Source organism: Astyanax mexicanus, chromosome 25, assembly GCF_023375975.1.
Source record: "Astyanax mexicanus isolate ESR-SI-001 chromosome 25, AstMex3_surface, whole genome shotgun sequence".
In the NCBI taxonomy this organism is placed as follows: Eukaryota; Metazoa; Chordata; class Actinopteri; order Characiformes; family Acestrorhamphidae; genus Astyanax; species Astyanax mexicanus.
The window spans coordinates 14,237,960-14,260,377 of record NC_064432.1 but is presented as its reverse complement, the minus strand read 5'-3'; the positions used below and the strand labels follow the sequence as shown (position 1 = coordinate 14,260,377).

The 22,418-nt window shown below is 37.5% G+C and overlaps 2 protein-coding genes across 2 annotated transcripts in view; one reads left to right on the top strand and one right to left on the bottom strand.

Annotated features, from left to right (window-relative positions):
* Positions 1-2,327: 2,327 nt before the first annotated feature.
* On the bottom strand, positions 2,328-13,251 carry mkks (MKKS centrosomal shuttling protein). The gene is made up of 5 exons (XM_022667198.2): positions 12,614-13,251; positions 10,936-11,973; positions 8,581-8,762; positions 7,611-7,721; positions 2,328-4,163 (listed from the first exon to the last, which is right to left on the bottom strand). Exons 2-5 carry the CDS (start codon positions 11,969-11,971, stop codon positions 3,759-3,761), a joined length of 1,734 nt encoding a protein of 577 aa, XP_022522919.2. The 5' UTR covers positions 11,972-11,973; positions 12,614-13,251; the 3' UTR covers positions 2,328-3,758.
* Positions 13,252-13,402: 151 nt separating this feature from the next.
* The window catches only part of LOC111191659 (SLX4 interacting protein), an 87,861-nt gene continuing 78,845 nt past the window's right edge, over positions 13,403-22,418 (top strand). Inside the window, exons 1-2 of the mRNA XM_022667199.2 lie at positions 13,403-13,494; positions 15,332-15,377. Coding sequence (XP_022522920.2) covers positions 15,351-15,377 — 27 coding nt within the window. The 5' untranslated portion in view covers positions 13,403-13,494; positions 15,332-15,350. The remainder of the gene's footprint in view (positions 13,495-15,331; positions 15,378-22,418) is intronic.

Below are 22,418 nucleotides of genomic sequence, written 5' to 3'. Positions count from 1 at the left end.
TGTTGAGTTTAGTGTTTTTAATCACTGTTTTAATTTTAACGCTTGTGCAGTGTTTTCCCACAGAATCTTACAGCACTTTATGCTTCCCTCTGCTGACAACTTTTATGGAGATGAAGATTTCATTTTCCAGCAGGACTTGGCACACTGCCCACACTGCCAAAAGTACCAATTGGTCTTATATAATATTCTAATTTTCTGAGAGACTGATTTTTGGTTTTGGAACCGAAGTTAAACAATGTTAGTGTTTGTGAGAACAGTAGTGGATGTATTTGAGTCTGTGTGTGTGTGTGAGTGAGTGTGTGTGCGCATGTGTGTGTGTGTGTATTGGTGAACTTGGTAGTGACAGTAGTAGTCTTGGCTTTTGTCTGATGTGTATGCAGTGTGAAATTTCAGGGACTAGTTAGCTCAAAACCTTATTGGCCAGTTTACAGTATGGTCTGTGGACTCAAAGAAACAGGAACAATTCCAAAACCATAATGATAAGGTGTGTTTTATTACTGTATTACTCCTCCGTTTGAATGCCTCAAAAAGAAAAAAAAATCTTTCCCAAAGAATTACTGACCTCTGGCTTTCAGGTGATGAACTGCAGGCAGGAGACACAAATGAAAAATGGACAAAATGGACTTTTGTTGTAGTAAAACATGATAAAAAGTTCTTATCTTTGATGAATAGCTCACCTCAGTTCTCCCACAGGGTTCAGAGATCCAGAGATTTTAACAGCTTATCCAAACACCCTTCAGACTGGGTGATACGGGGCAAAAATTACCCTGATAAATCACTTTTTACACCGTTATCCAGCTCAAAGTAGCTCCACACCTCCTTACTAGAATCCAGAGAGCCCTGACATTTAAAACGAGGCATTACTAACTTAAAAAGTGCAGAAGAAACGTATTAAACATATATATTTCTGCATAGTCTACCTGCTGGCACTGGCTGCTGCGCTATGCAGAACAGGCAAAATATAAACAAGGGGCCCTCATTCTTGAAACACACACATAAACCAAATAACTAGAGATGGAATGATCGATCGGCAGTGAATCGGTATCAGACGATTTTCAGCCAAAATACGGTATCGGCGATCGGCAGATATTAGCCGATCTGATTCAGGAGTTTAGGGTTAAGCAGACATTAATTCGGTATTCTACTGATATTTCTGTAGTTTTTTTAATCGAAATATTTATTTCTTTACTTTACATAAGTAACAAATTAACATTGTTTTTGGTGTATTTACTGTAGCTGGGATGGTCAGATTTGGGGGCCCCTATGGAGGACAGATTTGGTCGAGGCCCTAGGCAAATGCCTAGGTTTGCCTAATTAAAGAACCGTCTCTGATGCAGTGTCTATGTATATATATGTCTATGTTATTACCAGTACAGTGATGGCGGCGCTTGGAGCTGAAGTTAGCGTTATAAGATGTAAACAGTGGTTTTAATAAGCTTCTTCTGCACTTTTTAAGTTATTGATGCCTCGTTTTAAATGTCAGGGCTCTCCGGATTCTAGCAAGGAGGTGTGGAGCTACTTTTAGCTGGATAACGGTGTAAAAAGTGATTTATCAGGGTAAATTTTGCCCCATGTCACCCAGTCTGAAGGGTGTTTGGTTATAATGTTAAAATTTCTGGATCTCTGAACGCTGTGGAAAAACGGTGTGCTATTCATCAAAGGTAAGAACATTTTATCATGTTTTACTACAGCAAAAGCCCAGTTTAGTTTTCAGTTCTCCTTTAATACAATACAATAACTTTTTGTAGAAAATGGTTCAAAATTGTTTTATTAAAAGCAAGTGTTGAAACTAGTTTGAAAAGACCACCTTTTTCCATTACGTTTGTATAGAAGTTGATAATAAATGTACTACATCTTCTACAGAATTAGATGTTTTTTTTCTTTGATTAAGAAATAGTAAATTAATTCTTAAAGAGATCATATTAAGCAAATCTCACTTTTTGTGTGCTTTTAGGGCTTTCTGCTCTCATAAACACTCAAAGCACCAAAACATCCATCCATCCATTTCTGTCAATCAGCTGACAGAGTTTGGCATCAGGAATCATTTGCTTCTATGAGCTGTTTGGATGCTCCTCCCTTATTGTGACGTAACAATAAGGAGTCCTACATTAAACCACCCTGACTCCACCCCTCACCCATCAACCACCACCAAAGCCCCACCCAGTAGAACTTCTAGTTGAAGAAACACCATTTTGTTTGGTCTGCTGGTAGAGATCCTCAGACAGTACACAGCAGGATTAGCCATCATTAGACTTCTTCTGAGGGAGGGATCTATATCTGCTGTCTGTGGCAAATCAGCAGATGAGGGAGATGTAAGAACTTTTAAATAATAAGTTTTGTGCTTTAATCACAGTTAAGCATAAATATTCGTGTTTTGTTTTACCATTTAGTACAAGGTCAGGGTAAACTTGCTATGTCCAGCAACAACTGATCTGCATAAAAGTGACAGAACTGGTAAAAAAAAATAGAGCTGGTAAGATCTTTATCTTTATGTGAGAGTCATTATTTTTGCAAAGAACTTCCTTTTTTTACAGAACATGTTTTGTATAGACCACAGACCTACAGTATTTTAACTTTTGTAAAAAGAGCTATGATATGTTCATTTTAACCTCCTAGGACCTGCCGTCCACACGTGCGGACATCACATTTTGCGACAGAATTTTGCTCTACTAGGGCCTGGTGTCCTCGTATGAGGCCATTATACTGTCACCTAGTAGTGGCAGAAGAGTTTAACACGTCCCAGTTTCAGTTTTGTTCAGAAATTTAAATGAACAGTATACAGTATACAGAATACAGTAAATGTTTATGTTTTTTACTTTGCTGTGTCTTCGTGTTGAAGCAGCACTTCAAATGAGCCGTATTGATCAAAGAGGCACAATTGTTGTTACTACTTTTGTTTTGCACTCAGGCTAATCATTATTAATTGTGACTCCAGTGTGTTTTATCAAAATATTAACCTCAAGTCCTCATATGTGGACATAATTTATTTAAAGAAACTACATAATGTAAAAAGATAATTCTTTGTTTTTACACTAATCGAATAGCAAAGAGACATAAGAAATGCATGCAATGCAAGAGTTTGGGTCTTAGGAGGTTAAACAATTGTTTTTTTAATAGGAAATTATGTGTATTAATGTTTGTGATGGTCCTGCAAGTAAGCTTTGGTATGTGAAAAGTGCTATATAAATAACTAATAAATTACAAATTATTACAAAATATCTTTACATTACTGACACTTAAACCCTATCAGGATGGGATTAGTTTCTCAGCTGTTTCTGTTGTAAATTTTTCTTTATAGGGAGTTTATTATCCTCTGTGATTTTATTCCTGTCCGGAAGGACCATGTACGTTTTTTTCTCAGAAAATTACAGGCTGAATTATCTACTGTTTTACTCTGAACTCCGTGTTCCTCCGGTAATTTTAGTCCCGCCCGGATGCACATCTCTTGAGTTTCGTCTCCTCGCGTTTAATAAAATAGCTATTTCCACTTCCGCGCACCGTAATTACTCTTTGGACACGCATTTCCATGGAGATCCACGTTAAAAACACAACAGTGAGTGGAAATGGAGGAGCTACTGAACACCAAAAAACTCACTGGACCTCCTTTTTTCTAAATTGCAGTCCGGATGCAGGAGTTTTATCACTGAGTAGAAGTGTGAAATATTTTTCACAGAAACTAATCTCGTCCGGATAGAGATTAACACTACTATACACAATTACTTAATTACAATTACGATTCTTATTACGTAAAAAGTAACTTAATTCACGTCTTTGATGGTGTATTTCACATCCAGCAGGAGGCAGGCCACCTCCACAGCTACGCTCAGAGCGCTGATCTTGGCACTGAAGGAGTCCAGCAGCAGTGTTGGGTGGAGGTCCGGTTTCTGAGGAAGTTCTGGGAGGAAGGCTTGATGCTCGGTGTTTATCGGGTTCTGCTCCAGTCCTGAACTGTTCATGATCAGCCCACAGCTGCAGCAGAGCTGATCGCTGGTCCGGGAGTTCCAGCAGTGAGCGAAGGTCAGGTCCATGAGGAGAGGAGGATCCTCACGCTCCAGAGATCCAGCTACAGAGAGCAGAGCACGGCAGAATGACTCGGTACCGAGCAGAACCTCCGAGAGGGAGCAGCTCAGATCTGCAGCTACTTCAGCTGCTCTACTCTCAGTCTGAGGAGAAAAAAAACAAATATATATATATATATATATATATATATATATATATATATATATATATATATATATATATATATATATATATATAAAACTAATAAAACTCTGATGAAGTTTTGCTCTTCCTTTTCTGGGGCAATTCTTGTTTCTTTTTTTTTTGTGTAATATCATATTATTAATGTCCTACATGTTACAACAAATTACATTTGGTCATATCTAAAACACATCTTTAAAAAATAATTTGGAATAAATTATTAGATTGAACAAAATTATAATAGTATATAATATTATTATAATAATTACAATCAGTAGATAACTGATGGTAATCACAGCAGCCCTGTAAAAGATCATAAGCACAAAATGCTCCTTTCCCTCAGAGCTTCTAAAACTGCAGCCCAAGAAATTAAACTACTTCTCCCTTTTAATATTACAACTTTATTCTCATAATATTGCAACTTTATTTTTGTAACTATATGACTTAAATCCCGTAACACTGAAAATATAATCCTGAAAGTAATATTGTGAGAATAAAGTCGTAATATTATATATATACATATAAAACAACTTCATTCTTATAATATTTTGAATTCATTCTCGTAACATTACAACTTCAACTTAATTCTTTTGACTTCTCCTGGTAGACTGTATTTTTTTTATTAACTTACATTTAAACATCTGATACCATCTTAAGTCTTAGAAAAAGTGTGATTAATCCAAATAATATTTCTAATTAATAGACCCACTCTTTAAGGAAATATTCAGTATTATATTTTCTGTAGTAAATGATAAAATGATCAACATGTGTCATCAGATATTAAGGAATAGTTAAACATTTTTTTTTTAAGTTAAAGCACTGTTAAAGACAGTATTTTATTACTAGAACTGTGCAGTACCTCATGGAAATCTGTGTGGGTGTGGCCTCTGATTTTACCTGCTGCTAATGGAAGCTAGCAATCAAATATTTGCTGCTACACAGCCTAAAAAGCCTCGGCATTTAATAACTAAGCCTTTTGGACAAAGACTAAATAAAACGAGGGTTAACTATTGGCAGAGTTCAACAGGTAAAGAAGACTTTGAGCCCAGAAGGACTGCAAGACAGACTCCGATATGCTACTTTTTTCTTAAACAGGTAGCAAGGTACTTTAGCCAGGACAATTATCACAAACACTAGGTTTGCTTACTTGAAATGAATTAGAAACTTTGAGTGTTTGCATTCATATCAGTGGCAGAGGGTATTGAGATAGCTAGATAGCAAGATTAGCAAGGTTAGCTAAAGTGATCTGGACTATGTTGGCTAATGCAGACATCCTACACATGCTAACGTAACATCAGCAGTGATGAGCACTCCGAAAAATGGTCAGAAACCGAAATGTAAACTCTCTCTTTTTATGTAATTTAGCTACGAATGTGATTATATGTTGAGCGTTTTCTTGTGTCAAAAACAAATAATGATAAACATTATTCATTTCCAGTCTTCACTTTCTTTACTTGAGACCAGTGAGTTTAGATCATAACTGAGATCTAGATCAGGCTGCAGATTTACAGTTGCAAGAAAAAGTATGTGGACCCTTTGGGATTATACTTGGATTTCTGCATAAATTGGTCATTAAATGTGTTCTGATCTTTATCTAAGTCACAACAATTGACAAACACAGTCTGCATAAACTAAAACCACACAAAAAACTATATGTTTGCATGGTTTTACTGAACACAACATGTTAACATTCACAGTGAGGGGGAAAGTATATGAACCTTTGGATTTAATAACTGGTTGATCCTCCTTTGGCAGCAAAAACCTCAACCCAATGTTTCCTGTAGTTACAGATCAGACCTGTAGAACGGTCAGGAGGAATTTTGGAGCATTCCTCTTCACTAAACTGTTTCAGTTCAGCAATATTCTTGGGATATCTGTTGTGAATTGATCACTCTCTTGAGGTCATGATTCCACAGCATCTCAATTGGGGTAAGGTCCAGAAGGCGTATTTTCTTCTGTTGATTTACTTCTACGTTTTGGGTCGTTGTCCTGTTGCATCATCCATCCTCTGTTGAGCTTCAGTTGGAGGACAAAGGGTCTTACGTTTTCCTGCAAAAATGTCTTTGTTAACTTGGAAATTCATTTTTCCGTTGATGACTGCAATCCGTCCAGACCCTGAGGCAGCAAAGCACCAAACCAAACCATGATGCCCCATCTACCATGTTTCACAGTTGGGATGAGGTTTTGATGATGGTGTGCTGTGCCTTTTTGCTCCACACATAGCGTTGTGTGTTCCTTTCAAAAGACTCAATTTTTGTTTCATCTGTCCACAGTATATTTAGCCAGTAGTGAAACATCCAGGTGCTCTTTTGCAAACTTCAAACATGCAGCAATGTTTTTTTGGACAGCAGTGGCTTCCTCCGTGGTGTCCTCCTATCAACTCTATTCTTGTTTAATGTTTTCCTTATTGTAGATTTGTCTTCAGCTGACACTCTAGGATTCTTCCTCACCTCATTGATCATTCTGCGCCGTGCTCTTGCAGTCATCTTTACAGGATGAACACGCCTAGAGAGAGTAGCAACAGTGCTGAACTTTCTCCATTTGTCTTACCGTGGACACATGAACATCATGGCTTTTAGAGATCCTTTTGTATCCCTTTCCAGCTTCATGCAAGTCAACAATTCTTGAACGTAGGTCTTCTGAGAGCTCTTTTGTGCGAGGCATGATTCACATCAAGCAATGCTTCCTAAAAACAGCAAACTCAAAACTGGTGTGTGTTTTTTTTATAGGGCAGGACAGCTTTTACCAACACATCCAATCACATCTCATAACATCCTGCCTCCAATTAGCTCTTAGAAAAGTCATTAGCCTTGGGGTTCACATTCATTTTTCCCCCTCACTCACTGTGAATGTTATCATGTTGTGTTCAATATGCAAACATATAATGTTTTGTGTGGTTTTAGTTTAAGCAGACTGTGTTTGTCTATTGTTGTTACCTAGATGAAGATCAGAACACATTTAATGACCAATTTATGCAGAAATCCATGCAGCATACTTCATATACGTTTTCTTGCAACTGTATATGTCATCTGCTGAACTAAGCATTACATTTCTGGGATCTGTAAGGTAGTAACTCCAGCTATGGGTTGTGTATTTTTTCCAGAGCAGTGGGATTTTTTCCGGTATAACGTATTTGGCTAAGGCTAACACAGCTACCTGTGCATAAAGCTAAATAGTTAACCGTGGATAAAGTTATATAAAATCCACATGAGCTTGTTTTTAACAATGCTTGCAATAACAGAAGTTACTGGACTCGTTTGAGTAGGTTCATTGTCTGTGGAGGGGTGGGTGTGTCTGTGGAGGAATGGGCAGGGCAGACATCTCTCTCCGGTGTTTAAAAATGGGACTGCTGTAGAGGTTTCACATGCATCGTTCTCATTTAGTCCTGTAGATAAATCAGACGTACGCACCGTGTAGCGAATGTAAGCAGACAGCAGAGTTTCAGTACAGCCTCCTCCTAACAAAGCATACGGCTCCTTCAGTGTCAGTCTCAGCACATGCTCCGCCCTCTCACACATCACCTTTAACACAGAACACACCACAGAATGATGCTGTTAAATCACACAAATCACAATCACACACAGCCCAGTACACTAAACCCTTTCACGCCCTGCATTTATCATTACTTTCTTTTAGTTTTTAATGTTTTCTTGCACATTTGTAACACTAATCGAGACCAGCTGACCATCAGAATCGACCAAGAACCAGCCAATTAACAAGCTTACAAGCCAATATATATATATGCCCTATAAATTTAATTATTGTGCCAGCATGTGGAGTAAATTAGCAGTACAAAATATTGATATTTTGATAATACATCACAAATGAAAGCAATACAACATATTGTGATACTGAAATATTGTTCCACCCTTAATTAAATAGGCCTTTCGTGATAACAAGCATAATTTATTGGTAAAATAATATACTCATATACAGCTCTAAAAAAAGGGACCACTTCACAATTATGAGTTTCTTTGATTTTACCAAATTAAAAACCTCTGGAATTTAATCAAGAGGAAGATGGATGATCACAAGCCATCAAACCAAACTGAACTGCTTGAATTTTTGCACCAGGAGTAAAGCAGCATAAAATTATCCAAAAGCAGTGTGTAAGACTGGTGGAGGAGAACATGATGCAAAGATGCATGAAAACTGTAATTAAAAATTAGCCATTTCTCATTTTCTGTGAATAAATGACAATATTTGTTTTTGGAATTTGGGAGAAATGTTGTCCGTAGTTTATAGAATAAAACAACAATGTTCATTTAACTTAAGCATGAACCTATAAATAGCTAAATCAGAGAAACTGATTCAGAAACTGAAGTGCTCTCTTCATTTTTCCAGAGCTGTATATTGAAGTGGCCTCAGGCATCAGCTGACCTTCAGCTCCTCCAGCATGGTCTGGTTCCTGTGGCAGAGCAGCACGGTGCTCAGGGCTGGATCTCCAGAAGGAAGGAGCTGGAGAAGCTCTTTAGATGCTCTGTGATGGAGGCGGAGTCCTCCAACCAGGCCGTACGCTTGGGCCGGGATCGGAGAGTAGATAGACGAGATCATTGTGGTTCCTAAAAAAAAACACATAACAGTGTTTTTAAATACAAATACAGAGTACAGTACCAGTCAAAAGTTTGAACACACCTTGAATTCAGTGTTTTTTCAGTATTTTAAAACGTTCTGTATTGTAGATTATTCTCATTCAGTTTTATGAGGTAGAATCACCTGGAATTCAGGCTTTCAGTTAACAGCTGTGCTGAACTCATCAAGAGTTAATTACTTGAATTTCTTGTCTCTTAATGTGTTTGAGAGCATCAGTTAAAGTAAAGTTGTGAAGAGGTAGAGTTACAGCTATACAGTGAATAGTGAATATTTGACTAATGTTCTAATCCAGATTATGAGAAGCAGGAACTACTCAAGTAAATAAAGAAGAAAATGAAGTTCAGTCAATCTGAAAAGAAGAATTTCAAAAACCATCAGAAACACTGTAATGATGAAACTGGCACTCATCAGGACCACCCCAGAAAAGGAAGAGCGAGAGTAACACCTGTTGCAGACTACACAGATGCGTTTTTGTACTACACTCTTAACACGTTTTTACGTTTTACATTAATAGCTGAAATATATTGCTTTGTAATAATAAAACATACCAGCCCAGATGCAAATATTTTCAGAATTTAGACATTTAGAATTTTTTGCCAATATTTTGATCTACGTTAAGTAAAGTCCAAATAAGATAAAAAATAGTTCAAATTAAATAAAGTATATATATATATATATATATATATATATATATATTAGCCACAATTAACTTGACTGTAAGTCGACTTTATTTAAAAATAGGGTTTATTTGATTTATTAACCTATGTAGAATATTTAAACATTTTTAGAAACTTAACCACTTTTCAAATGAGTGGAGTTGCATTATTTTATGATAAGCTATTATCTGATCAATTAAGAGAGGACAATCCTTCATTAATCCCACGGTGGGGATATAGATAAATATTTACAGTTAAGTGCTTAAAATGACAACAAATGTGTTTCCTAATAAATCACAATAATTATACACAATAATATACTGCATGTTAAAAACTTTTATCCTGATACATTAAAAGCATGTATACATTTTATTTACCTAAATAGTTGTTTATTTATAGTTACTAAGCCTCAATTGTATGTTAATTTCATTAATTCTTTTTTAATTAATCAGATTTGTATTTAGTCTTCTTTTTGATTTCATTTAAGTGCTATAGAGTGAACAGTAAAGCACACAGCCAACACAAAATCAGCAGCTCAGAAAATGCTGCTTGTTCTTACAGCCGACAACACAGAGACCAGACACTTCATCATAATAAACAGCACTGGAAAAAAGAAAATAAGAATTTCTTTGATTTTACCAAATTGAAAACTTTTTAGACTGGAGGAGTACCTGATGCCAAGATGCATGAAAACTGTGATTAAAAAAACAGGGTTATTCCACCAAATATTGATTTCTGAACTTATAAGAACATTTCTCATTTTCTGCAAATAAATGTTCTAAATGACAATATTTTTATTTGGAATTTAGGAGAAATGTTGTCCGTAGTTTATAGAATAAAATGTTCATTTTCTATACCTATAAATAGCAAAATCAGAGAACTTTCAGAAAACTTTTTCCAGAGCTGTATGAGCTACAAGTTTACCTAATGTATCCCGGGGAGAATGACTACACACTGACAGTAAGTGTCAGAAACTGGGGAACTCATCATATATGGGTCCATAGTGCAGGTTTTTTATGTTTTACTATGTTTTTAAAGTAATATGTACGGAAACTAGGGCTGCAACTAATGATTATTTTGATTTATATTTGGATCTGATGATTATTATTGGTTTATATTTGGATCTGATGATCATTTTTTCGATTAGTCAATTAGTCAGCGATTATATCTGCCATGTCCTCCACCTCTAACAACAACAGAAAAACAGCTAAACATGAGATTTAAAAGATATTTAAATGTCCACATATTGTTTAAATGTGGAGAGTACTGATATTTAGTGAATACATATGTAATCTGTTGTGTTTGGGCACTTTTGGAGACACAGACCAAGTTTCTTCTGTCTCCAGCACTTTGTGTAACGCAGTACTGTTAGAAATGAACGATTAGTCGACAATGAAATTTGTAGTCGACAAATTTAAATAATTGTCATTGTCGATTATATCGACTAAATGTTGCAGCCCTACTGGAAACATTATCATGTTCATACCCGTCATCTGAGCCAGCGGCTCCACGAGAGCAGCTCCAAGCCTCTCGATCACCAGAAGCCCACGTTCCCTCAGGTACTGCTGCAGCACCGGGTGGATCACTCTCTGACATACGAACAGAACCACACCATCCCTGACCACCTGCTCTCCAAGCTTCAGCAGCTGGTCCAGCAGAACCTGGTCTGGGTTTAGTCCTGCGTGGATCTCCAGCGCTGCATCTTCCATGTCTGAGAGATCTCCGGACAGCGACATGTTGAACAGGGCGATCTTATAGGGAGCGGGACCCAACCTCTGGAGATCTCCAGACTGTAGGACCGGCAGGTCCAGCAACAAGCCGGGGAAAACCGCCGAGTCGCCCACCGGCAGACCTTCCAACGGTATGGTCACTGTCCTACCAAAGCATCTTCTGCCTGGTGATTCTGATGATTCTGATGGACCTGATGGAGCTGATGAGTGTGATGAGTCTGATGGAGCTGACGGGACAGACAGGAGGAAAGCCTGCACTGTTACAGAGCTGATGTGCTGAAGCTCTTCAGGCGTCAGCATGCAGACCCTCTTGCTGGAGATCACAGTTCTGGCTAAAGTTATGAGCGTCTGGACGTTGCTGAAGTCCACCTCCACCCTGCAGCCGCAGCTCTCCGACCTGAGGTACCTCCTGCACTCTGCTAACAGGTGCCTGTACACCCGGGTTGCCAGAGCAGCGCTGAGGTTCATCCCCCTGGCATTTTGAACCAGGTTAATGCAGACGATTCCCGTGAACAGTCCGCAGTCTCCGAGCCGTGCCGCGTGGTTAATAACCGCCCCGGCTACGAGTTTCAGAAGATCCTCTGAGAAGGTCAGCGCTCTGAGTAACACTGAGGAGGTAGAGGTGGTCAGAACGTGTCCTCCCACATTGTTGTGAATTTGTTTGAACCTGCCGCGTGGACCATAGCAGGAGGAGAGCATCAGCCGCAGTACGGCGAACTTCTGCCAGAGCTCAGGTACAGCCAGGGGATCGTCCGTGCAGCGAGACGCCGCTTTCTTACACACACGACTCATTACTGAGAGAGAGAGACACATACAGAGAGAGAGACAGTTTTACAGTTTTAAATTATTAATATTTCTAATTCTCTAATGTTATCACTAAATTTGTAATTACTGTTGAATTTGTTTCTTTGTAATTGAAACAAGTGATAAAGAAACAAACAGAGAGACAAACACAGAAGCAGAAAGAGAATGAGAGTGAGACAGACAGACAGACAGATGGAGAGAGAGAGACAGAGGAACAAACAGAGGCAAAGAGAGAAGAGCAAGACAGACAGACAGACAGAGAGACAAACACAGAGAGGAGAGAGAAGGAGAAAGACAGAGACAGACAGAGGCAGAAAGAGAAGGAGAGTGAGACAGGGAGAGAGATGGAGAGAAAAAGAGAGAGATGGAGAAACAAAGAGATGGAAAAAGAAAGACAGGCAGTAGTTAAGCAGTTAGTAAGGTAAACTAAGCTAAGCTATGGTAAAATATGGGATATATAGGTTAGATGTTCAGTTAGCTTAGCTTAGCTTAGCTGGTAAATCATACAGACAGTAGATAGTTAGCTTAGATAGCGGTTAGCTTAGCGAGTTTATTTAGCTACAGTTACCACAGACTGTTAGACTGAGGAATAAATCCTACAGTAACCCACAGTAATAAACCAGCTCTTACCCGCAACAGCTGTCTACCTGTCTGTCTGTCTGTCTGTCAGTTGGCAGAGTCGCTGAGTTTACACTCAGCATGCTAACGCTAGCTCAGGCTGCTGGCAACTCAGGGTTGCCAGATAGCTCTAAAAAGCTCCAGACAAACCATTCTCATTTAATCCCGAATATTCACCATAATAAATCTCTGAAATTTAAATAATAAATTGCCTAGAAGTAACAGAGCATTTGCAACTAACCTAAACATTGGTTTAATAACGGTTTCGAGGCTTTAAAACAAAAAAGCAAAAAAACGAATTTGTTTGGTACAGCAAATGCCTATTATTTATTTCCACTGCTTTATAAAACAGTACAGTTTATTGTATGTGCTTATATGCACTACCATATAACACCTACAATTTAACAGACTCCGTCCACCTGGACATGAAGAGTTTAAATAGCAAAAAAAACGTTTTCAATAAAGGCATACAGATATCATATATTATATACAAATTAGCAAAAAGAACAAAACTCGCAAAAAAAAAAAAATCTGGCAACACTACTGGTAATAAACTTAGCGTCTGTTTCCCAGGTAACTGCCCAACGCCTCTCGATCGCTAATATAACAGATTTATCAGACCAAACAACATAAAACACATTAACTGAAATAAATTAAATATATATCTTATCTAAAATATATATATTTATAATATATTTTTCTATATCTCTCCTCCAAAGTCCGCGCAGGCAGATCTACAGCCACCCGCGATTTCTATAGGAACGCTGGCAGCGTCGGGGTCCTGAAGGTCACGTGACGCTTTGAGAAGCGCGGGAAGCTGCCTGTTTGCTTTGATGTGAATCTGCGCGTCGCGAGCTGCTCAACTTCACCTCCTTATTTACATTTTACACCCGGTAAACCCGACCTTTATACCATATACACCTGAAATACACACTCTCAAATACACAGACAGACAGACAGACAAATTAATAGAACTGACCTTACTACACCAGACAGGGAGACAGACCTCATCATACTAGACAGATAGATAGGACTGACCTCATCATACTAGACAGACAGACAGATATATAGGACTGACCTCCTCATACTAGACAGACAGACAGACAGACAGACAGGACTGACCTCATCATACTATACAGACAGACAGACAGACAGATAGGACTGACCTCATCATACTAGACAGACGGACAGACAGACAGACAGACAGACAGACAGACAGATAGAACTGACCTCATCATACTATACAAACAGACAGATAGGACTGACCTCATCATACTATACAGACAGACAGACAGATAGGACTGACCTCATCATACTAGACAGACGGACAGACAGCATGGAAGCTTTGGTTTGTACACAATTTCTCCCCTCAGAAAACAAAGTTATGTAATAATGAATTAATGCTGATAAGATGTAAATCACTTTATCTTGAGAACTTGCACAGTAAAGCAATAGACTATCTGCTTGATTTATTTAATGAGGAGGGGAACCTTTATACCGACTGTAATTTTATGAGTAAATACTGTTTCCCTGTTGTTTATAAGGAATTCAACTCTGTCATAAAAGCGATCCCAAATTGTCTTATTCACCTTATGAAAGGTCAGATTTCATATGAAAAGGTCAGGAAAGAGGAACGTCAGTTTTTAGTAGGCAGTGTTTGTATTTTCGGCCTAAAATAAGAAGAATAATAATAAATAATAATAATAAATCAATAAGGAATGTGTTTCATTTAAAAAAATGTTACACCTAGAGGGATTTTTTTTTGAATACCATGATCCCAGATATAAATAGGAAAAAAGCATGTTATTTTGTGTCCTCAATAAAGCAAGGGAAGTGCATTTGAAAATAACATTTTCAACATAGATCCTACGAATGAGAAAATTGCATAATTAAAAAATATACATACAGTATTAAATGCTCCTTTTGTCATTCGGATTATGAATCAGTATCACATCTTTTTTCTTGAATGTTCTATCGTTTCTAAATTCTGGTGAGACTTTGCCTCTTTCTTTTTGAAGAAAACCAACATTTTCCACACAATAACCTAGATATAGAGTATATTATTAATATTGTTATTTTATTAAGTAAACACTAAATTCAGTGATGTAAATACTCGACCTTAATACCAAAATTTGTTATATTTTATACTAGATTTTACCTCACTTTTGAAATCATTCAGAATTGCTAACAATAGGAAATGTAAAAAAAAACAAAAAAAAAAAACTGTAAGAACCTGTGATGAGCTCTCACTGACCTCTTGTTAATCTTTCTTTGTTTTCCTATTCTCCCTATATTTTCATGCTGTTTTCTATTGTGATTTCTTTGTATTAACTTGAAGCTTTAAAGAATAAAAAACATATATCCATTCAATAAAGTAGCTAAATAATAAATAATACATTGTAGCCAAATATTTACAATAAACTGAAAAAAAAATGTTTAAAAATGTTTTGAGGTTTTAAGAAACAATTATAATCATGAAACAAAAAAGCTTTAGCACAGCAAATGGCTATTTTTTCTTTTCTTTCTTTCTTTCTTTCTTTCTTTCTTTCTTTCTTTCTTTCTTAAACAGTACAGTTTATTGTATGTGCCTATACAAATAGATAGATAGATCGATAGATAGATAGATAGATAGGACTGACCTCACTACACCAGATAGATTTATCAGCTGATGTTTATTTAATGTTAATTGAATCATGAAATACAGATATTTTAATAATACTTTTGTTGCAGGTGCTGCTGGTAATTTGAAATGCAGCTCTCCAAGTTTGTGATAAAGGTAGGTGCAGATTTACAGCTATACTACAGATTATATTTATGGAAATGTATATAATGTATTTAATATGACCCACACAGCGGTGAGTTTTCTGCCTTAAGTGTAAGAATAAAGAGTTTGAAATGTAATAAATAATAAATAAAAAAAATCAACCAAACAAAACATTTTGTGCCAGAACACAGTGGAATTTCATGTTTTCTCGAATAATTCTGTCATAAAATGTAATCCGGTCCTCACCCAAGCCAAGGGTTTTGACAAATATAATGTGCCTAAAAAAATCACAAAAAATATGATTATTTATTGTCTTTATTGAGAACAACCCTAAAAAAAACTCATAGTGCACCCTTGTGTTAATGGCCTCGAAATAGCTCATTAGTTTTAAGTGTTAGCATACCTGAAGTTTTGCTAGTTTGGAGGTGTGGTTTAGAACTAATTTGACTGATAAAAAAACACTTTGCACAAGAAGGATTTGCATATGTGAGCCATAAATAACCAAAAAGAGCTTTCAGAGGATCAATGATCAAAAATTGTTTATTTACATGAAGCTGGAAGGGGTTAAAAAGTGTTTAAAAAGGAAAATTCACTAGTCTACAGTAAAGCAAACTATGTAAAAATGTATCAAATCATTGGTACTGGCTAAAATGCTCTGTAGAATTTGGGTCATGCAACAGGACAATGACCCAAAAACAAAAACACCAGAGCAAGTGCACAAGACAATGGCTTGATAAAAACAAGTCAGAGCCCAGATCTGTCTCGGATCCTATGAATTAACCTGAAGAGAAATGTACACTTGAGACCTGCAAGAACATCATTTTTGTGTTAATATTTTAAGCACACACTTATGCAGAAAACTGGAATGAAATTCCAAGGAGTTCACATACTATTTCTTGCCAAATATCTTTTCTAAGCTATTATTGCTCAGGCTTTAAGTTCTCAGGTTTTCATGGTCAGTTCTATTAACAAATTAGTATATATATATATATATATATATATATATATATATATATATATATATATATATATATATATATATATATATATATATCTTTGGAAAAAAATGAAGAGTTTCTCTGATTTTGCTATTTATAGGTTTATGTTTGAGTAAAATGAACATTGTTGTTTTATTCTATAAACTACAGACAACATTTCTCCCAAATTCCAAATAAACATATTGTCATTTAGAGCAGAAAATGAGAAATGGCTGAAATAATAAAAAAGATGCAGAGCTTTCAGACCTCAAATAATGCAAAGAAAACAAGTTCATATTCATAAAGCTTTAAGAGTTTAGAAATCAATATTTGGTGGAATAACCATGGTTTTTAATCACAGTTTTCATGCATCTTAGCATGTTCTCCTCCACCAGTCTTACACACTGCTTTTGGATAACTTTATGCTGCTTTACTCCTGGTGCAAAAAAATCAAGCAGTTCAGTTTGGTTTGATGGCTTGTGATTATCCATCTTTCTCTTGATCATATTCCAGAGGTTTTCAATTTGCTAAAATCAAAGAAACTCATCACTTTTAGGTGCTCTCTTATTAATTTTTTTTAAAGATGCGCTTTGTGTTTTCACCACTAGAGGTCAGGATTGCTTTACAGATTGGCCCACAGTTCTCAGAGCTGCTCAGCTTTAATCTATAGGCTTATAGAGGAAGGTTTTGTAGTATGATGATGATGATGACGATGATGATGATGATGATGTGTATCTGATAAATGAAACGTCCTCTGGGTATAGTACGTGTAATTGCAGCCGTTACCGCAGTAATGGAGGCGAGTTTAGTGTTTTATTGTAAGTTTTAAATCTCTGGCTTGGTCGTGTCTCAGACTCGGCTTTAGGTAATCAGGGGTGTTGTTGTCCAGGCTCTCATCTTCCTGGGCAGTCTGTCCGTCTGTCTGCGCTGTTTGGCTGGATGGACGTCAGGCTAATGCAGATCAGATGTTTGTGTGGAGTTTTGGGAAACCCCTGGATCTCTTTCTTTTGTGGTGTTTCATTTCTTACAGGATTGCTCACAAAACTCCGGCCATTAGTTCAGATCACACACACACACACACACACACACTATTGTTCTTCTTAAAGGAGAACTCCGGTGTAAAATGGACTTTTGTTGTAGTAAAACATGATAAAAAGTTCTTACCTTTGATGAATAGCACACCTCCATTCTCCCACAGTGTTCTGAAATCTAGTAATTTTAACAGTTTATCCAAACACTCTTCAGACTGGGTGATACGGGGCATAATTTACCCTGATAAATCGCTTTTTACACCGTTATCCAGCTCAAAGTAGCTCCACACCTCCTTGCTAGAATCCAGAGAGTCCTGACATTTAAAAACGAGGCATTAATAACTTAAAAAGTAAACAAGCTCTGAGCTCCGCCATTACTGTGCTGTATGTTATTATACAGTACAGTACAGTAATGGTGGTGCTCTGACCTGAAGCTAGCATTATAGGATGTAAACAGAGGTTTTTAATAAGCTTCTTGAAATAGTCTACACAGCTGTATTTCCAAATGTTTCTGTACCACACATTTTGGCCAATTGTTCTGGATACACAACATTACAAGTTTATGATCTCAAGCTCAGCACTACTTGGGTTCTGCAGCAGGACAATGACCCAAAACACACAAACAACAAGTTCACTGTCTCTGAATGGATGAATAAACTAAATGAAGGGTTTGTAGGGTCTAGTTAAAGTCTAAAGACAGGATGTTTATGCTGGAAAATCCTCCAATGTGTCTGAATTAAAATAATTCTGTAAAGAAGAGTGGAACTAAATTCCTCCACAGAGACTCGTTATTAATTATCAGTAAAGATTGATTACAGTTGTTTCCGCCAACAGTGAAAAAAATGTAATAGATGCCAACAATTTCAGCCATGCCTGTGTATCACAGCCCCACTGCTGATCTGTAATCACACTCTCTCTCAGTTTCTACAGGAACTCTCTCTTGATTTTCTCTCTCGCCCTCTCTTTCTGGCTCTCTGTCATACACACTCTTACACATGCATTCCATCGTATCTCGCTCTCGCGCTCCCACTCTCTCTCTCTCTTTTTCATTGTGGGAGAACCACACGAGTTCAGTGCATTCGCGTCCTCCCAGTCTGAGCATAATGATACTGTTGTGTTTCTCTTCCCTGGGAAAGAATCGCTCATGCCCGACACCCAACCACAGAAACACACAGTACCCTGAACCTCCGAACAATAGCGTCAAATCACCCTCTCATTAAACCAGCAGTACCATCACCACGCTGCTGAGATTTCCTCTAATTAAACCTTTATCTAGTTCCCTTCTTACACCAGCACATTCCCATCTATCACACATTTTACACTGCCTTGCAAAAGTATTCAAACATAAAGATACAAAATTTTAATTACTTTTTTTGTGAAGAATCAACAACAAGTGGGACACAGTCGTGAAGTGGAACGAAATTTGTTGGATATTTTTTAACTTTTTTTAAAAATAAATAACTGAAAAGTGGGGCGTGCAATATTATTCAACCTCTTTACTCTCAGTGCAGCAAACTCACTCCAGAAGTTCAGTGAGGATCTCTGAATGATCCAATGTTGACCTAAATGACTGATGATGATAATTAAAATCCACCTGTGTGTAATCTAGTCTCCGTATAAATGCACCTGCTCTGTGATAGTCTAGTATTTCTGTTTAAAGCTCAGAGAGCATCTTGAAGACCAAGGAATACACCAGGCAGTTCCCAGATACTGTTGTGGAGAAGTTTTTAAAGCCAGATTCGGATACAAAAAGATTTCCCGAGCTTTAAACATCTCAAGGAGCACTGTGCAAGCGATCCTATTGAAATGGAAGGAGTATCAGACCACTGCAAATCTACCAAGACCCGGCCGTCACTCTTAACTTTCAGCTCAAACAAGGAGAAGACTGATCAGAGAATCAGAGATGCAGCCTAGAGGCCCATGATCACTCTGGATGAACTGCAGAGAGGTGGAAGAATCTGTCGACAGGACAACTATAAGTCGTGCACTCCACAAGTCTGACCTTTTAAGGAAGAGTGGCAAGAAGAAAACCACTGTTGAAAGAAAGATATAAGAAGTGCTGTTTGAAAAGCAAACATGTGGTAGAAGGTTCTGTGGTCAGATCAGACCAAAGTTGAACCTTTTGGCCTAAATACAAAGTGCACAGCATCCCCAAAGTGAAACATGGTGGTGGCAGCATCATGGTTTGGGCCTGCTTTTCTTCAGCAGAGACAGATTTGGGAAGATGGTCAAAATTGATGAGAAGATGGATGGAGCCAAATACAGGACCATTTTGGAAGAAAACCTGTTGGATTCTGTAAAAGACCTGAGACTGGGACAGAGATTTATCTTCCAACAAAGAGCAGCCCTTTCTCCAGAGAATGTGGACATTCTCATCTTCTTAAAGAAAAACTTGAAAATATAAAAATAACAGTCGTTTTGTCTAGCCTCAAATATGTTTAATAGTTTTGGTACCTTAAGGAGCATGTTTCTCTCAGGTAAAGTTAATAATATATCTTTATTAAAGAAAAAAACTAGTCATTTTCAGAGACAGAGTCTTATTTTTCATGTTTAACTGTTATAGTAGGATAGAGTTTAGTTTGTTAAGGCTCTAATTGTTCTATTATTTTGTACATGACTGTATTTTTTATTATTTATTTTGTTATGTTGCACATTGCTGTTTTAATAGTGCACACTGCTGCTACCAAAAAAAGCCACTAGATGGCATTACATATATATCTTAATTAAATTATTTAAATTTGACCATTAGTGCCTAGTGTTGTGTATTACAGATCACTTGTATCACTTTGCATTAGGGCTGGGGCGGTATTGATTTTTTATAACCGCGGTAAAAATCTAACGCATCACCGCGATATTGCGGTTAACCGCGAGACCCCAAACCACCCCCCCCCCCCCCCCCCCCAAAAAAAAAAAAACACCACAAATTTATTGGTAACAAATCTTTATTCTTCAAACCATACAGCCTACATACAACCTCTACATAAACCATAAATACAGCATAACAAGTGAACATATGCTGCCTGTATAATTCATCATTGTACAGCTAACCTGTCTTTTTCTGAGCAGACTTTTTGAAGGAGGAGCTTGTCCGCCTCCCCCTTCTCCATCCATAGATCTATTTTAGGGCTGGCCCGAATAGCGGTTTTGAGCTCAGGATATTCGGCAGTAATTGGTAGCGAATATTCTAATATTCATTTAAAAAAAAAAAAAAAAGGCGAATTAATCCACAGCAAAATTTTCCACTGACCCCCGGCCCCGAAAAAAATATATTTCTCACCCCTTTCCTCGGGCCGTTCGGGCTCAAGGCTCAAGAAGTCTGTGATAGGCGTCTGTTTTTTTTTTTTATTCACACTCTTCTTATTTCTCATTAAATATCTACTAGATACAGATTATATCTGTACAGTATCATTTATTTCACTTCCCTCCTGAATATTTGGAGTGCATTATGTCTCCTTATGTTGTGTAGTTATGTAGTTTTCACCCCAGAATTTCTGCTGCCTCACACCAGGCTTCGGCTGCATCGCAGGGCAGGAGCGCAGCTGCGTTACGGCTATTTCGTTTGAATTGTGCAGTGCAGAGTATTACAGATTTTGTATTTTTGCACTTGGGCTATTAGCTCAATATTAAATATTTCGTTTGTTTATAAATTATTTTATATTCTTAAACCATGTTAAATTATATTCGATTGGAGGAAATTAATTCAGACATCATTTCTTTTTTGTCCCGTTACCGTTCCGCAAAAAAAAATCCTTCTTTTAATCCCGCATCAGCCCGCCACATACACAGTTTTGCCGCACCTGCCCCGCGGTCCTAAATAAATTTAATAAATTACATTTAGTGCTTAAAATTAAAAAAATATTTATTAAAACCGCGCTGAATAGTGCGGTCACGTTTCTTACCACATTACAAAAAAAAAATCGGTGTGTGTGTGCGCGTGTCGGTCCATTCTCCGCTCCTTTTTTGTGCTTAGGGTTTTTTTGTTGCGTGCATGAGAATCACTGCGTGATTATTACAATTTTCTTAACTATTTATTAATGTGCTCCCACATCCTCTGGATTGATTAAACTCCTGTTCCCGCCAATAACAATTCAGTTCTGTCTGTGCCGCAAGATATCCTGACGGGACCCGCGTCATATAATATGTTGATTAAAATGTCGTGACGTTAAGAAATCGGCTCGCAAGAGACAACCGACCAAAAAAAAGACATTAGTTCCATTTTAAAATAATAGAAACCTGTCCTTTATGTTTGAAAATTTTTGTTTCACTTTACGTGTCCTTACTCATCTGAAGTTTATTTGAACTGAGTTTTATATGGTTATATTTGTGTATTTCTGAACTCAGTTCCGCGTGCTGTGAAAGAGACAAGGCGCAGCGCATTTTACCTCAGACTTGGTCAGATAACAACATTTCAGTAAAGATGGTGGTTATAGTTTTATATCATTGCTTTGCTGTTTGAACTACACTTCAACCAACCTTACTATTTTTACCAAGACTGAGGCGCAATGCCGCGGGTTCTCCGCGGTGCTCACGCAGAACAGCCAGCAGCCAGACAATGAATTAATATATTTTACTTTCTCAAAATGTGACCACGGAACACCTTACATGGCTCTATGGTTTACCTTGAGGTGGGTGAATTAGTTTGATGTGTTGGCGAGAGGTGCAGACACCACTTTCCGGCAAATCTTGCAGATGATTCTCTTCTGTTCTGAGTCTTTTTCTTCCTTTTTTCTCAACTTACTGAGCCTGCCCTGTAGCTTCCATTTCCGAGCCAATATTAGTGCTGCTAATCTTCACTCTCTTCAGCAGCCTCAATGGAGACGAAGTGAGCAGGAGACTCCAGAGCTGTTCTGGCCTCAATGAGTACCACGCACCGCGTTTTGCTTAACCCATTCGCCGCCGCGCCAGTGCAGCGGCAGCACAGATAAATGACAAAAAATTTTATATTCGATATTATGAATTTTGAGATCGTTTGACACCAATATCTATCGCGATCAAAATATATTTTATATATTGCACAGCCCTATAGTGTAGGACTTACACTTGAC